The following is a 17,904-nucleotide window of genomic DNA, read 5'->3' on the forward strand; positions in this document are numbered from 1 at the left end:
TCATAGAGCTCAGACTGGCCTTGAACCAAGGATGGCTATGGACTAGTCCTACCTCTGCTTCTCCAGTGCTGGAATTATAAACATGCATCACCACGCCCAATCTCCTCCCCCCCCCCATGAATGTTCACATGTCTGCTCTGTGTGTGTGTGTGTGTGTGTGTGTGTGTGTGTGTGTGTGTGTGTGTGTGTGTACATATGTGGAGGCTAGGGGTCAATGTAGGTGTCTCCTCTGTCACCTTATTTTTTTTTTAAGATGGAGCCTCTCAGAACCTGGAGCTCCTGGATGGGCTGAATTGGCTATACTCTCTCTGGCCAGCAGGCCTCTCTCAGTGCTGGGATCAGAGGTGTGAGCTACATGCTGGCTTTGGATGCAGATGCTGGGGTCAAACCTCATGCTTTTCCTCAGAGCTATCTCTCCAGCCCATTTTTTAAAAGTTCTAATTGAACTGAATTTTTTAGTTAAAATATGCTGTAGAGTAAAAACAAAGACAATGTTTTAGAAGTTATGGTTTGTGTCCTATTTTTCACAAAATATATAGGTTTTAATCTTACTTGTTTTTTGAAGATTCATTTTTATGTGCTTGTATGTGTGTGTGCTCGTGCCACATGTGTGTGAGTGCTTGTGGAGGCTGTAAGAGGGTGTCAGCCTCTGGAATTGGAGCTGCAGGCAGGTATGAACTGCCCAGTGTGGGTGCTAGGATCTGAACATGGATCCTCAAGAAAAGCAGGAGCTGCTCTTATCCACTGGGCTGGGCTGCCTCCTTTTTTTTTTTTTTTTTTGAGACTGGCTCTCCTGTGTAACCCAGGCTAGCTTCTGACTCTTGATCCTCTTCTTTAGGTCTTTCCAGTAGTGTGGGAGTACTGCATCAGCACATTCGCATAGGTCTGTTTTATATTGTTTGGGTTATTGTGTATCATATGTTCCTTTCATCAAATTTCCTTTCTATGTGGTAGAATTGTCCACATGGACAATAATGATCTTAATGGAATGGCACAATGTTCTCCCTTTGGGAAAGCACAGTGCCTTTAAATATTTTACTTTGTTTAACCTTTTCCATAGTTAATATTTAGGTTATTTCCCAAATTTTCAATGTGAACAAAAATTAGGTGTTTGTGAAAAAAAATCATTATATAAAAATCAGAAATGTGAACTGTCAGTCATTTGGGGGGGGTTTCAAGACAGGGTTTCACTTTGTAGCCCTGGCTGTCCTGGAACTCACTATAAACCAGGCTGGCCTCAAACTCACAAAGATCCACCTGCCTCTGCCTCCCAAGTGCTGGGATTAAAGGTGTACACCACCTTTCTAATAAGGACTTAATAGACACCCCATTCTGGAAAAAAAAAAAGGTTTTAAAAGAAGTTGAAGCTATCAGAGTGGTAGCCTCATCTCTTCAACTGCATTGTTCTCAGAGTCAGGCCCTACTGACTGATTTTGAGATACGGTATTTCTCTGTAGCCCAGACTGGCCTCAAACCTTAATCTTCCCTCCTTAGTCACTGAAGAATGTGATTATTGTTGAGCCACCACATTTGACTCCATGTGTTTAGTGATAGTCTTGCTATGCCGCTTAGGCTGTCCAGTTCCTGGGTTCAAGAGACCCTCCTTCCTCAGCCTTCTGAGGAGCTAGGATAATGTGTACACATTGCTATGCCTGGCTTGGGCCCTTTTTTGTTTATTTTTACATGTGTGTGTATGTGTACATGTGGAGGCCTAACATTGATATCGGATATCTTCGTAGATTGTTCTCCACAATACATTTTAAATTTTATTATTAGTTTTGGGTGTGTGTGCACATTCTCACGAACCCATGGCGCAGCACAGATTGTGGAGGTCAGAAAACAGCTCTGTGGAGTTGGTTCTGTGTGTCCACCTTCACATGGGTTTCAGGGATCCAACTCAGGTTGCCAGGCTTACATGCAGGCGCCTTTTCCTGCTGAGCCATTGCTGGCTCTCCATTCATTTCCGGAGGCAAGGTTTCTGTCTGAAAACAGGAACTCACAGTATCTGACTGGTCTAGTTAGCTTGTCCCCAGGATCTCTTGCTTCTTTCTTCTGAGTGCTGGTATCACAGATGGCCGGGCTACCATGCCTGCCTGACTTCTACATGGGTTCTGAGTATCCAGACTGCCATTCTCAAGCTGATGGAGTCAGTTCCATAACCCCTGAGCCACCTTCCCCACCCCTTACATTTATTTTAAATGTAATTAACTACAGTTGGTGTCTCTCCATCCTTGTTAGCCCATACTGGTTACTGTGTATGATAGCCATTAGCCACATATGGCTGTTAAAATGACCTTTAAAATCCAGTTCATTGGTTTGAGTATCCACGGTTGAAGTGCTTTGTTAGCCATATCTGCCTGGTGGTTGTTGGCTGCCTTGAGCAGTACTAGAATAAAAAATAACATTTCCATTGCCACAAAGTTCTGTTGGGCAGAGTTGCTAAGTACCATAATATTCTGGAGTATTCAAAGACTGTAGATGTAAAGAATCACTTTTTAAATTCTGAAATAGGTAGGCAGTGGTGGCACACGCTGTTAGTCCCAGCACTCGGGAGGCAGAGGCAGGCAGATCTCTGTGAGTTTGAGACCAGCCTGTTCTACAAGAGCTAGTTCCAGGACAGCCTCCAAAGACACAGAGAAACCCTGTCTTAGAAAACCAAGAAATAAATAAATAAACAAATAAATAAATAAAATCTGAAATAGTTCAACTCAGTTAAAGCCCATTTAAAACATTTATTTATTGCATGTGTCAAGTGTTTGCCTGCATGTATGTATGTGTACCATGTGCCTGGTGCCTGCAGGACCATAGAGGGCATCAGATTCCCTGGAATTGGAGTCACTGATAGTTGTGAGCAGGTGGTCTTAACCACTGAGCTATCTCTCCAGCTTTATAAACCTATTTCATTAATTGTAATAAGTAATATATTTATAAGTTATAAAGTTACCGCTAGTCCTGTTGGCACACACCTTTAATCCCAACACTCAGGTGGCAGAGGCAGGCAGGTTTCTGTGAGTTCAAGGCCAGCTTGGTCTACATAGCAAGTACTAAGACAGCCCAGGCTACACTGAGACACCCTGTCTCAAAAAAAAAAAAAAATTGGTTGTTGGTATTTATCATTCATAATGACAATCTCTTAAAAAATACCAGTTGATGCTTAAGGTAAAAGAATGGATTAAAAAAGAGACTTCTAAAACACTGAAGGAGTAGAAGGAAACAGTTTCTTGTCCTGTGCTCACTTCACCCTCACTCTTAGTGTAGAGGGGCAGAGTGGTGAGAAGTGAGGAGAAGGAAGAGGGTCCTGAAGTAGTTTTCTTCCTCCTAAGTTAGATTGCAGAATCGGTGCTGTCGAGTGAACTAAGCTCTCCTTGTTCTGCCCCTTGATCCCCGCTATTGTGGTAAATTGGAGTGGCTGTTGAAATACAGTAAGTCTAGATTTTTTTTCTTAGCTTCGTGTGGGAGGATTCTCATGACAGCAGCATATCCACAGACAAGCCCAAGCTGCTTGCTGTTAGCGAAGAGTATGAACTGCTCGCATATGAATTTGATCTGAAAGATGGAGGATGCGATGCAACCTTATTACACAGCTGTTGTGGGAGGACACTGCAAAAGCTCATTGAAGATCAAGGAGTCAGTAAGTGTCATGCTTAAGTTTGTGACTTTCGTTTCCTTTTCTGAGACACAGTCTGACTGTGCAGTGGAGGCTGCCCTCAAATGTGATCCCCCTGCATCGGCTTCACAAGTGCTGGGATCTCAGGAGTGTGCCACCATGACCAGCTAGCCACAGTCTTTTATGAGAAGTTAATTAAATGTTATATGCAATTATTTAATAAGTTAAATTAGTATATTAATCAATACTTTATATTGTATTAACATATGATATATATTATATTAATATATCATAATATAAGTTAAATAATATATATTAAATTATTTCTCCCATTTCTTTGGCTGTTAGTCGCACTGAATCATATCTCTCTCATGGATTAATGATGACTCTTATATTTTACTAGACAGTGCTGACCTAAACTGGTTATAGAGCTGTTGACTGTCTTGGCCTGATAAGCTGCAGGCAGGGAACAGAAATCCCAGCTTCTGGGCCTCTTAATTTTTGTTTTGTTTTGTTTTTTGAAACCATTTCTCTGTGTAGCTTTGTAGCCTGTTTTGGAACTCACTTTGTAGACCAGGCTGGCCTTGAACTCACAAAGATCTGCCTGCCTCTGCCTCCCGAGAGCTGGGATTAAAGGCGTGAGCTACCACCGCCTGGCCTGGACCTCTAATTTTAAGACAGTGACATCCTTTCTACCCTTGACTATAAGGTTCCTTCTTTTTCCTTAAGGAAAAAAGTGTCTGATTGACTTGGTGTGATCTCAGGGATAACTCTGCCTTTCTGAATCCACCTTCTGGTGTGCTTTAAGACCTCAGGCTTAAACAAAAAGAACCCTGGGGCACTGTGAGCCATCTTTATTTATCTTCACCTACCTCCTAATGCCTATGAACAGACATGAACAGTAACCTCTGAGTTGGAATAAGTGGAGTTTCCTTTTTTGTTTTATCTGTTTTTTTCTATGTTTATAAGATCACATCTACCAACTGTAAAAGTATGATTGATGAGTTTGAGATATTATCCTTTTGTTTCACAGGTATTTCCTTCAAATCTTTGAGAATTCTGTCATTTCACAACAAGACAGCATTACTGCTCATCAACAGATGTCTCATTCTCCGCATTGTATTTGCCGGGAGAGAATCTGGGAGTGTACTGGACTGCTTCCCTCTGCTCTTGCCGGCACAGACAGCAGACACCATTATTGACACACAGCTCTGCAGGGGACTTCTTTTTGTTCTGAGTACATTAGGCTGGATCTGTATCCTTGGTCATAGACATGTTGATTAATGTGTAGGGGAAAAGAATATGTAGAAAGATGAGACTTTCTACACTTTCACTTGGGGGAGCTGGAGTGAAGGGAGCGCAATTAGTTTTTATAAATACGCTCATAAAATACTCAACTACATTACTTTATATTTTTCAATGTACGGAAATATTCTTTTTGTCATAATAATCTTCCCCATATTTGTATTCTTTATTTATTTACCCAAACTGTATTTCTTAAGTGTCAGTTAACGTGCATGATTGCTTATGATATAATGCATGCGTTTTCCACATGAATATAACTTACTTTATCCAATGATGATTCCATCTTTTTTTTTTTTTTTTTTGAGGCCTCAAATGCCCAAATACTGGGGCAATCAGTATGCGTTACCACACCCAGATAATTACATCATTTTAATGAATGATTTGTATAAGTGTTAACAGCTTTTGAAAATACTATACTTTGTATCTAGCAGTAAAATTATTGAAGGTTTAAAAATGAACTTTTATATGATTTTTGAGATTTTTATTTCTGGAGTAAAGGGATGGATGATCCCCCTTTCTTTATGGTTTTGGGGGTTCACCCTGAGGCATCACGAGTGCTATGTTCTAGCACTGAGCTACAATCCCTGGCCCTTTGTTTACTTATTTTTTGAGGCCAAGTCTTACTATACAGCACTCACTAGCCTGGGCCTCACTGTGTAGGCCAACTGCCTCTCAATTTGCAGAGATCCCCCTGCCTCTGACTCTTGACCATTGAGATTAAAAGCCTGTTCTACCACATCCTTGTATTTTGGGCTTTTGAAACAGGATCTCTGTAACTGAGGTTGGTCTAGAACTCAACCTGCAGCCTACTTTGTAGCTAGCCTCTGACCCAGCCTCCATAAGGGATGCTTTTAAGGGATGCTTTTTCTATTTTAGACATATTGTTTTTCACAAAGAAATGTCATAAAATACTAAACTGACTTAATTTTTATTTCCAAATTTGTTGTCTACTGCAGTAGGTGCCAGGAGTGTGAGGCTGACCATCTGAAATTGTCTAAGCATATGGACACTTACTTGGTTTGGCTATCAGGGAGTTTAAGTATATTTAGAATAAATGTAATTTTTTCAGACTTAAAAAAATTAACAGGGTGAGCTTGTACTCTATATTTAGCCAAGGATGCTCCTTTGGCTCCTGGTCCTCTGCATCTACCTCCTAAGTCTTAGGATAGCAGGCTTGAGCCATTATGCTCAGATTTCATAGTATTGGAGAATTGAACCCAGGGCTTCCTTGAGCTAGAAAAGCACTCTATTTACTTAGTTTCATCCCCTGCCCAGTTTCTCTTGGTGTTGCAATTATAACTCTTGGGGTCTAAATATTGGTGAGATATTTCTGATGAAAATTTAGTGTCCAAGCACAAAAGTGGTGGCTCGTGCCTTTAATCCCAGCTCTCAGGAAGCAGAGGTAGGTGGATCTGTGGGTTCAAGGCCAGCCTGGTCTATAGAGCAAGTTCCTAGACAGCTGGGTCTACATAGAGAAACACTTTTCTCAAAAAGCCAAGGAAGGAAGCGGGGAGGAAGGGAAGGGAAAGAGAGAGAGGAAAGGGAAGGGGGAGGAAGGGAGAGAGAGAAAATTTAGTATCCAAAGTTAGTTGTTTTCTAAGTGTAACATATTTTGGTGGCTTACAAGAAAATAAAGTATCTCAGCTTTTAATGTTGGTTACATGTTGAGATGATAATATTTGGGTATTGTTAAATAGGGTGTACCCTGGGAAATGGTGCCTCGGCATCTGGAACAGCAGATTGGACACATCAGCATGTTATTCCACAGGCTCCATAGTCATCTGGTTACCACATTGGAGGAAGCGTCAGTTTCCAGCCCTTCTGCTAGACCTGCAAGGTTGTAGCAATCTGCACAATAGCTCTTCCCATTCTGGGACTTCAAGGGTCCTATATATAAAATAGGTGTTTCTTTAACTCTAGCTCAAAGATATTTTTGACACTGTTGATGGCATGCATGTAGCTCATGTGGACTTGGCTCTTCTCCAAGAAGACTCTGAGCAGCAGGAAGCAGCCAACGTTTCTTCCTTTACCTCATTGAAAGTGTCTGAAGACTTAGATGTTTTGGTGATTGTCAGTTCATCCAACACTGCTGTTGCTGTTAACCTAAATTTGTATTTCAGGTACGCAGATGACTCAAATTTCTCATTTGCTGTAAATAGACCCACAAAAGGCTTAAAATAGACTCATTGGCTCTTTTTTTAAAAGCAGTTTTCTATGCAGTTATATCTCATTATGGCTCCTATATAAAGATTGTTACTGTAAAGAATATATATAAATGACTGCTGGTTGCCTTTGTATTTTGGCTTGTATAGCAAAGGTTTGGTTTCAATTTAAGTGGTATTGTATGGGGTTATGTCATATAAATAAATAATCAGGGTTGTACAGTTTAAAAACCCCCACTTTCACATAGCACCTCTTCCTTGTCCCATTTAAGAGTAGAAGGGAATGGAAATTACCTGATGTTGGATTTGCTGTTTTTGTGGCTTGGGATCCTGGCTGCACTGGGGCTCATGTTCCTCTTAAAGGAGTATGACAAGATATATTCAGCTAGCTTTTCTGCCTGGGGATTTCCATGGGTGTTTCCCTCTGTGGCCTTCTAAGAACCTCAGCAATGCTGAATACTTACTTATGTTGCTTTTCCATGAGCTTGCTAGCTGCTGTTGATTTTATATTCTTATAATCTTCTTATATAACTTGATGATCTGAAAAAGCCTTTCAACATTTATGAGCTAACAATATGTAGGGCCATTCAAAACCACTTAGTCCTTTGATTATTACTTGATATGAATAAGATAAATACGTGAGTAGTTGGGAATGTTTTTGCTGAGTTTTATTGCCTATTGTTGGTTCATAAAAAAGAGTACATTTATTTTTATATACCTGCCAGGTATCTTTACAGCTGTAATGTTTTCTAGGGTTCAAACCCAGAACCCCAGTCGTAGCACTCTACCACTGAGATAAACTCCAAGCCCCAGTTTGTTCTAAATGGCTATTTACTTATTTATGATTTACCTTATTCTAAAAAATGAGTAGATATCAATGGAATTTCAATTAGGGGAGATGTTGTGATCTGATTTATTTATTTATTTTTGTTTGTTTGTTTAATATAAGGTCTCACTATGCAGGCCAGGCTGCTCTCAAACTCCTGTCTTCTTGCTTCAGCCTCCTAAGTGCTGGGATCACAAGAGTGGCTCTCATGTCTGGCCTTGTTTTTAAATCTTTGAGTGGGGCACTTTGTTTCCTCAAACTGCTCTCGTCTGATTTCATAGGCTGATTTCACTCATCAGTCATATGCTGTGTATGTAGAATGTCTCCTGATCACTCATTGGAAACAGCATGAATGGTGGGGAAAGGAAGCCTAGTCACCTCATCACATGCCGTGTATGTTTCAGAGCTCTGTCCTACACCCCACAACTAACTTAGGGACCAGTCTGTCCAACTAAGCAAGTGATCTGTGTTTATCATTTCACAAATGCTGTTTAATGCCATTTCTCTGGAGTTGACTGTACTTATTTTTCCGAGAGTACTCTGAAGTCCAGATGTGTTTGTCGTTCCTGCCTTGTGCTAATGTTTCTTTCCCTAATACAGAATAGTAACCGTTTCTCCTGTCCAGTCTGTCCTTTGGGACTCCACTGACATGTACAGCTCTTTCTTGAACTCCTGTACTCACAGGCGCTCTCTCGACCAGAGTCTTAGACTTACTCATGACTTTCTCCTCTTCAGTGTGTGTGGCACTTCCCACTCCTGAGCTGGGTTAGCGCTTAACTGTGTAATTTTATATAGTTCTTTTTTTATTTTTTCCAATAAAGCTTGCAAATGCTCTTTGAGAATCCATCTAATAGTGTGTTTTTTCAATCTTTTTCTCCTGTTTGAGATGGGACCTTGCTGGTTTGTTGTTCAGGGTGGTCCCTGAGCTCCTGGGCTGAAGTTATCATCCCAGTTCAGCCTCCTGAGTAGCTTAGTTTTTTTTTTTTTTTTTCTTCTTTTGATTCACCGCGAGTGACTTTTCCTCCCATTTTATCTTAGCTGTCCATTCTCATGGCCAAACTCTGGGCTTTGTCAGCCTTTGGAATCACTCCTCCATATCACTGTTCTACACCACTCAACACAATTCCCCAAATTTTTACCTGGCTTACCCAAGTACCTGCTCTCTGACCTCACTGGGATTTCCAGCTAACTGACCTTCTGTGCTTCCCCTCCCCCTGTCTTCACTTCCCTCCCTTTTCAAGCATGGATTTTGTGATCCATTGTTTTAGTCAGTTTCTTGCACGAACTCTAAACTTTTGCTCTTGCTCCATGGTAGCACTTGGCCTGCCAAAATATCAATCATGAATGAAATCTTTATTCTATTTTTGCAGTACCTACACCCAAGCAATTTTGCATTTGTGAGAAAACTGCAAAAACAGTGTTCACCAACCCCTTTTTGTAGTTTTTTGTTTGTTTTGTTTTGTTTTGTTTTGTTTTTGAAAGTTTTGCTCTCTAGTCCAGACTGGCCTCAAACTCAAGGTCTGCCTGCCTCTGCCTCCCAGGGCTAGGATTATAGGTGTGTGTACCACCATACCTGGACTTACAAAAATGTTTTTAACCCTCTATTTTTCCTCAGACCTGCTAGCTCTTTACTCCTCCCTTTTCTTAAGTGACCTTGCCTCCTACATTTTAAAGGGAATACAAGCCATCTGATGTCTAGTGAGACCTCCTTTAGCTTTTTGCTCCCTGTGTTTAGTGAAGTTTCATCCCTTCCTCTCCCCACCCCCTCAGACCTTTCTCTATTTCCCTTTCTTTTCTATATTTACAGTCTCTTTTCAGTATCAGGTCCACGTCCAGTTAACAAACAAGGAGCAGCCATTCTCCTCCTGGGTGTCTCTCCAGGCTGTCTTCTCTCCAGTCTGTTTCTACCCCAAGCCATATCACTGTCTTCTTACCTGAATTGCTTTAACAAACACCTGGTCAGTCTCCTTGTGTCTGTCCTCATCCCCTAAACCCATTTTCTCCAAAGTAGTTAACATGGCATCGTTAAAATGTCTGTCTCATCAGTGGTTCAGCCACACTCACGTTTCAACACCCCTGTGACATATGTCAACATAATACCTTCCAAGTTCAACACTCCCGAAGTGTGTAATGACATTAAACGCTTTCCCCTCTCCCTGGCTATATTCTGCACATGATCATGTTGTAGTCCTGCCTAAACCCTTCTTTAGCTGCCTTTTCCCCTAAAAATGAAAGTTAAACTTCCCTTAATAGCCCACAAGGCTCTGAACCATCTGTCTCCTGCCAGCTCTCTGGCTTCATGCCACTCCATCGTGCTTCTTGTTAGCTGTGCTCTGGCGACCACAGTTTCTTAGATGCGCTAGCCCTCTTTCCACACAACTGTCCCATCTCAACTCTCACACACAAATTGTTTTGCAGTTGTTGTTCATTTACTGACTCTGGCCTAAATCTTGCTTTGTTATGGTATGACGAAACCTTAGCTTTGGGCTGGCGAAATGTGACTTCCACGTGCATTCTGTGGAATGCCTGAATCCTCTCTATCCCACCCCCAAAATAAGTAAATAAGTGTTAAAAAAAATAAACCCCAAGCTTTATGGTTAAATTAGACTGGTTCTATGTTTCTCTCAAGCCTAAGTGTTTGTATCTGTGAAGTGGGTTATACTTCTAGAAGGTTGCTGAAAGACTTAAGAGTCTATGTAAATCAGCATGACAGCTGCAATGTGCTGGACTGTGAATGTTCTTCCTACTTTGTGAAATGAACTACTGCACAGAGCAATTATTGGTGTTGTGAAATTTATTTTATTATTTTGTATAGAAGGGTGTTTTGCCTGCACATATGTCTGTGTACCCTGTGTGTACAGTGCTTGTAGAGATTGGAGTTACACATGGTTAGAAGCCACCATGTGGATGCTGGGAATTGAACCCAAATTCTCAGAACAGCAGCCAATGCTCTTTACCGATGAGCCATCTCTCCAGCCCACAGAGTCAAATTCTTGATACTGACTTTATCACTGTTCTACATGGGAGGTTAGAGAGACTACAATCTTGGGAATATAACATTTATGCCATTCTTCACTGTATCCCATGTCCATTTTTATTAAGAAATTTTATACAATTTTTTTGATCTTATTCCTTCCCTTTCCCAGCTCTTCCCAGATCCTCTCCACCTCCCTGCCTACCCCATTGTATGCTCTCTCTCTCTCTTTCTCTCTCTCTCTCCCTCTCTCTCTCTCTCTCTCTCTCTCTCTGTGTGTGTGTGTGTGTGTTTCTCTCTGTCTATCCCTCCCTCACTTTTCTCAAAAAAAAAAAAATCAAGACAAACAAACAAAAGGATAAAACCAACAGGACAAAAAAAAGCAAAAAACAAAAAACAAACAAACAAAAAACCAGAAAATAAAAAGCACATACACACAAACCCAGAAGCACTTGTGATACAAATTTGGGGTTGTTTATCATTTTTTTTTTTGATACAGCTATCATTCTTTTCCAATGTAGGCAACACCCAGGACACCTACTGTGTGAAAGAACACTGGAAGACCTTCCAATTGAAGGGCTCACTGGAATAGATGAGGACGACCTTGCTAACTCTGTCCACAACATGAAACTGACCAAAGTTTCCTTTCAAGTTGATAGGTATAAACGCTTTTAGGATTTAGTGTATTTTCATTTTTTTTGTCTTTCTGGCATTATATTTCATGAAAAGTCTCTACATGGCAGATACTATTTATTTATTTGTTTGGAGGCAATATACTCCTAGCTGGCTTCCAGCTTGCTATGTAGAGTAGGCTGACCTTGAACTCAGAATGATCCTCCTGCCTCTGCCTCCTAAGTGCTGGGACCACAGGTGGAAGCTGCCATTCCCAGTGTCGTTACCCTGGCTGGTGTTTGACTTGGTGCCCTTCCTGTAATGGTGTTAAGCACTGCCCTGTCTTCCAGGTCTTGGAGGGCCCAGCTGTCATCACTGAGTGAAACAAGGAGCTCAAAACCAGAGGTTTCCTGTTGTGCTCCGTGGTTCCAGGGTGTTTTACGTTTGGAGTCCCCAGAATCTGGTAACCACACTCCCGTTGTGCCAAACCACATTTTCATCCCGGGGGATGCCACGTGTCGCCAGTGCGCTTTTCCACAGAAGGGGCACATCAGGACTAGTGATCCAGGACTGTGGAAGACAATGCACCTGAGCGAACAAGAGCAGCCCGCAGAGCTCAAGTGTATGTCTGTGACTGCATTTACTGCACTGTTTACCTGGGCAGTAGGAACAACCAGCTGCACCATTGTCCTCTGGGACCTGGAGACCCAGAGCACGCAGTGTTTTTCTCTCAGCCAGAAGTGTACTCCTGTGGATAGCAGTGGGAACCAGCAGCTGTGCCTTGTTTTGACAGGTGAGCATGTCTCATATCTGATTGGAATACACCGAGTGTGTGTGTGTGTGTGTGTGTGTGTGTGTGTGTGTGTGTGTGTGTGTGTGAATGAATGCCAAAGCACTCATGTGGAGGTCAAGGACAACTTGTGGAAGTTGGTTGTCTCTTTCATCCATGTGGATCAGACTTGGAGGTCTTTTACACACTGAGCTATCTTGCCAGCCCAACATGTGACCTCTTGGTGCATTTCCCTTCTGATGCCTTGGTGCCAGCACCTGCCCAGTCTTACTGCAAAGTGGCACTTATTCTAGGAGGAAGCTTGGTGTTATTCTCTGTTAACATTGCCTCATGTGCTGTAATTTATGTTTGTGGTGTTTTGTCAGCATGCATGCTTGGAGCCAGCAGAGGCCAGAAGAGGCCATCAAATCACCTGGATCTGAAGTTACAGATGGTTGTGAGCTGCCATCTGGGTGCTGGGAATTGAACCTGGCTCCTCAGAAAGAGCACCCAGTGCTCTTAACCACTGAGCCATCCCTCCAGCCCTGTGTTTAATTTAAATTATTTCTCTTCGGCTAAATGTTAATACTAGATAGAGAGGGTAATATAAAATTTTTAACTTGGAGAAACCTCCTGTGACTTGAGTCTACACAGCAGAAGTTACAAGATAGCTGATATGGGCCATGTGTGTGCTGCATGTTCATTTTGGTTGGCACTGACTGGGGATTTACTTTATTTGGCTTCAAAGCAGGGTCTCACATAGCCCCAGCTGACCTCCAATTTGCTGTGTGTGTAACTGATGCTGGCATTAAACACTGATCCTAGGCTAGGCTTGGGAGGCAGACACAGGCAGATCTGTGAGGTGAAGGCCAGCCTGGTCTACGGGTAGTTCCAGGACAGCCAGGGCTACACAGAGAAACTCTGTCTTGAAAAAACAAAACAAACAAAAAACAAAAACTCTGATCCTACCGTCTGTATCTTCTGGTTCTTAGAACTAGAGGCCTACACCACTAGCGTAGGCTTTTAAAACAGACAACATAAATACAAAGTACAAAATGACAGATTTATACAAAATTTGGATCTGCCTTTCGGTATAGAAACTTAAGTGTTGGGGTGAAGTTGGGGTTCTCTGGTGGCTGCTGTATTGCTGGTTGGTCTTTTCTTGCACGTCCCCTGACCTCTGACCTCTGTGCTGCAGTTGCAGAGCAGTTCACATCTAAGATGCCCTCATTCAGTGTGGGTGCTAGAACCTGCTACAAAGGTGTTTAATGTTGTGTGGGATTCAGCTGCTGTTTCTTTTTCACCTCCTAGTTTTTTGTTTTTGTTTTATTTTGTTTTCTGAGACAGAGTTTCTCTGTATAACAGCCCTGGCTGTCTTAGAACACACTTTGTAGACCTTGAACTCACAGAGATCCACCTGCCTCTGCCTCCCAAGTTCTGGGACTAAAGGTGTGCACCACCACCGCCTGGATTTTATTTTGCTTTTTTAAAGGCAGAAAGAATCTCACTACTTAGTCCTGGCCATCCAGGAACTTGCTATGTAGACCAGACTTGTCTCAAACTTGTGGCCATTCTCCTGCCTCTGTCTCTCTAGGCCAAGATTATAGGAATGTGCTACCACACCTAGCTTGGTTTTTGTTTGTTCTGTTTTGGGCAGGTTCTCTCTGGCCAGCCACGAACTGTCCATGATATTTCTGCCTCAGCCTTCCAAAGGGCAGGCCTTTCAGGTGTGTGCCACCATGTCAGGGAATGGTGACCTGCCCCCCTCCCTTCCTCTCTTCCTCTCTCCCTTTGGTACTATGGCTTGAATTCAGGGTATTGTACATGTTAGACAAGTGCTCTACCACTGAGGAACATTCTCAGCCCTTAATACATTTTGTGTATCCAGAGGTATGCTGTTACTTGTTTTATTTTGGTAAACCAGGAAACTGACACCTCTATAAATAAAGTTTTCAGGTACAAGATAATGTGAAGTATAAATGTCAATTTTAGTGTCATTTCATAGTATGCACTTCTGGTATTTTTTTTTTTTTTTTTTACTATTTGTTTTTGTAGTGCTGGGGATCTAACCCAGGGGCTCATGCATGCTAAGCAAATGTTCTATTCCTAAGCTGCTTCTCTAGCCTATTGTTCTTATAAAAATTTTGCCTTGTGATCAGTGTTTTAAATATAAAACTCTTGGGCAGGCAAGATAGCCTATTGGGTAAAAACATTTGCCACCAAACCTGAACATTTGAGTTCCATCCTGGGAACCCACATAGTAGATAAATTGTCCTTTGATCTTCAAATATATGCACCTTGACACACTTGTGTCCACACACATACACATACTCACACAATAAAGCATCAGTTAATTAACACCACAACAATATTGGGACTGTCCTGGTTGGTTATTCTTGTAAATCTGACACAAGCTAGAGTTATCTGGGAAGAGGAACCTCAACTGAGAAAATGTCCTACAGACTTGTCTATAGGCAGTCTGGTTGGATGTGTTTTCTTAATCATGATTGACTTTGTAGGGCCCAGCCCACTGTGGATGGTGCCACCCCAGGGCAGGTGGGACTGGGTTCTATAAAAAGCAGACAGAGGGGCTGGACTGATGACTCAACAGTTAAGAGCACTTGTTGCTCTTACAGAAGATCCGGGTTCGATTCTCAGCACCCATATGGTACCTCACAATATCTATAATTCCAGTTCCAGGGAATTCCAACAGGCACATATGTGCATACAGCGAAACATCATATACATAAAATAAAAATTAAAAGAAAGCAGGCTGAACAAGCCCTGGGGAGCAAGTCAGTAAGCAGCACTCCTCCTTGGCTGCTGCTTCAGTTCCTCTAGATTCCTGCCTCAGCTGCCCTTTGTGAAATGAAAGATGGTAAATTTTAATGTGAAATAAACCCTTTTCTCTGCAAGTTTGGTCATGGTGTTTTATCACAGCAGTAAAATAGTAGTTAATACACAGGGTAACACACACACACACACACACACACACACACACACACACACACAGATTTAAATTTTTTTCTTTGAGATTTAGTCTCACTCCATAGTCCTGACTGGCCTTGAACTCACTTTGTAAACCAAACAGGCCTAGATTTTTTCAGATTCACCTGCCTCTACCCACCAAGTACTGGAGTAAAAGATGTGCTCCACTATACCCAGATCAACATATGTATTTTAGCTATAGTATGGAAGTATTAGGTAATTAGATATTAATTACCTAATAGTTCTAAGATCTAAGTTCCTACTAATTTATTAATGCTAACTTTTATTTTTCCTATAGAAAACGGTCTGTCTCTGATTTTGTTTGGTCTAACTCAAGAGGAGTTTTTGAATAGACTAATGATCCATGGCAGTGCCAGCACTGTGGACTCCCTTTGTCATCTCAATGGTTGGGGACGGTGCTCAATTCCTATACACGCTCTAGAGGTAACAAAATGAAACCCATCCCACTTCACTTGCTGTCATGTGCCCTTGTGTGAATGAGTGACTGAAAGAATTCATATAGTCTCTGTTTTCACCCTTCATCTCCAAGTCTGACCATTTTTCCTTAACTCTGATGAGTTTTATTGGCGCTAAGGATATGAGATAATAACGAATAGCATTTTAAGGAGGTAATGTGATAGACATGTAAACCACAACAAGCTAATATGTTAAGAAGCAAGCTGTGGAGAGCAGAGTAGAAACGATCTTTTATTTTTATATGCCTTCCTATCCAGCTTTAGAATATATAATCTGAATTTATATAGCATTTTATAGCTCACACATTCTTTTATATGCATTACCTAATTTGGTCCTAAAACAATCACATGAACTACCCATGACTAAGTAATTTTTATTCCCTCTCTCTCTCATTATACATTAAGAAATAGACACAGAGTGGCCATTCGGCTATTTGAGTAACCACAGTTTACTAATAAAAAAATAGAATAAGAGTCAGGGCATTTCTGCATTACGATGTAGCCTCTCGTAATGTTTTTGTGTGGTGGTTTGTTTGTTTTAAGGTAAGAGCATCCCAGGCAAGTCTCAGACTTGCTATATATCTAAGACTGGCCTTGATCTCCTGATCTTCCTACTTCTACTTCCTCAGAGCTGAGTACAAGCGGTGTGTGTACGTGTGTAGGGATACGTGTACATGAGTGCAGGTGCCCTTGGACACCAAACAAAGGCATCATATCCCCTGGAGCTGTTGCTACAGACAGTGGTGAGAGCCATGTGGGTGCCGGCATGGAACCCGGTCGGTCCTCTGCAGACCATTATGCATTCTCAGCCACGGAGCCGTGTCTAGCTCCTTCCAACCTTTTCAAGTCTTTTTTCATACTCACCTAATTCATGACATTGTGTTGCATGTACATGTAAAAAGATATATCCCTCTACTGACCACACATAGACTACATGCAAGTGTCATCTCTGGAGGTCATTAAATTTTTAGAGGTAGAGTCTCTCAAATGAGAGCAAATAAGGTGAGAAAATGAGAAGGCAACCAGGTCCAAGTGGCAAAGATGAGTCCCGCAGAAGTGTGGCTCCTGCCTTTTATGGTTATGTTTATTTGTTGAGGGAGGTCTCCCTGCATCTCCCTAGCTGGCCTGTAACTCACAATCCTCCTGCCTTGACCCTCCCCAGTGCTGGTGTCACACGTGTGCCATATCCACCGTCTCCTCTCTTTGCGTATGCAAGTGTGTGTACTGAGTGTGCCGAGTTACAAGTCTTCCAGTGTTAAGCAGAGGCTGCCATGGATGGGGCGGTTGTGACTGAGAGCCTGGGGTAGAGAGCTGTAAAACAAGCATAGGGCACCACTGGGTGCTGGCCATGCACCCGCTCTAAGTAAGCCAAACTATCCCAGTCTTGATGGGCTCAGCAGCTGCTCTGGGTGTGTAAATCATTCCTGCTTTATCGTGCTCTGTTTTGTCCCATATTTGCTCATTATACTATTTCATAATCAGTGCAAAGTGGGAGGTCCAACTAGTCCAAGTATGCTTATGTGTACTTCAAACTATCTGACTCAAACATTCTTCTGAAAATACAACTAATTTCTTCCTCTATGTTTACAATAAAAAGTAAGTCAGCTGAAGAGTTGAGTAGGATTTGGGCCTAAGGATTGCCACCACCTTTGGGCAGAAGACAAATGAGTGAGTTGCCAGCTTACAGACAGGACCATCTAGTCCAAGACCTTCCTCCCTCTCCAGAAAGGCCCTGCAGTACCCAAGGCATTGCTGGGACAGTGTCTCAGAGTTGGAGTCACATAGGGATCATTAATAATGAGTTATTCCTGTGTTCATAGTCCCCAAATATCTTCATTTTAGCTGTCAGTTTTCTGTAACTTTTTAAAAATAAGTTATCTCCAAAGCCATAGAGAAACCCGGTCTCGAAAAACCAAAACCAAAACAAAACAAAACTTATCATTTTTATTTTATGTGCATTGGTATGAATGTGTCACAGATCCCCTAGAACCAGAGTTACAGACAGTTTTAAACTGCCATGTGGGTGCTAGGATTTGAACCCGGGTCCTCTGGAAGACCAGTCAGTACTCTTAACCACTGAGCCATCTTTCCAGCCCCTTCTTTAACTCTTTGGATTTATTTTATTTTATATGTATGAGGGTATTACCTACATGTGTGTGGCTGATGCTCATGGAGGCCAGAAGAG

General features: G+C 41.9%; 1 protein-coding gene across 3 annotated transcripts in view; it reads left to right on the plus strand.

The window, feature by feature from the left end:
• Spg11 (SPG11 vesicle trafficking associated, spatacsin) overlaps positions 1 to 17,904 on the plus strand; it is a 70,990-nt gene that overhangs the window by 1,298 nt on the left and 51,788 nt on the right. For all 3 annotated transcript variants that reach the window (XM_027422000.2, XM_027421999.2, XM_027421998.2), the window contains exons 2-7: positions 3,447 to 3,631; positions 4,641 to 4,862; positions 6,840 to 7,032; positions 11,396 to 11,533; positions 11,837 to 12,279; positions 15,542 to 15,687. In XM_027422000.2, the coding sequence (XP_027277801.1) occupies positions 3,447 to 3,631; positions 4,641 to 4,862; positions 6,840 to 7,032; positions 11,396 to 11,533; positions 11,837 to 12,279; positions 15,542 to 15,687 (1,327 nt within the window). The remainder of the gene's footprint in view (positions 1 to 3,446; positions 3,632 to 4,640; positions 4,863 to 6,839; positions 7,033 to 11,395; positions 11,534 to 11,836; positions 12,280 to 15,541; positions 15,688 to 17,904) is intronic.

Source organism: Cricetulus griseus, chromosome 6 (genome assembly GCF_003668045.3).
Source record: "Cricetulus griseus strain 17A/GY chromosome 6, alternate assembly CriGri-PICRH-1.0, whole genome shotgun sequence".
Lineage (NCBI taxonomy): Eukaryota > Metazoa > Chordata > Mammalia > Rodentia > Cricetidae > Cricetulus > Cricetulus griseus.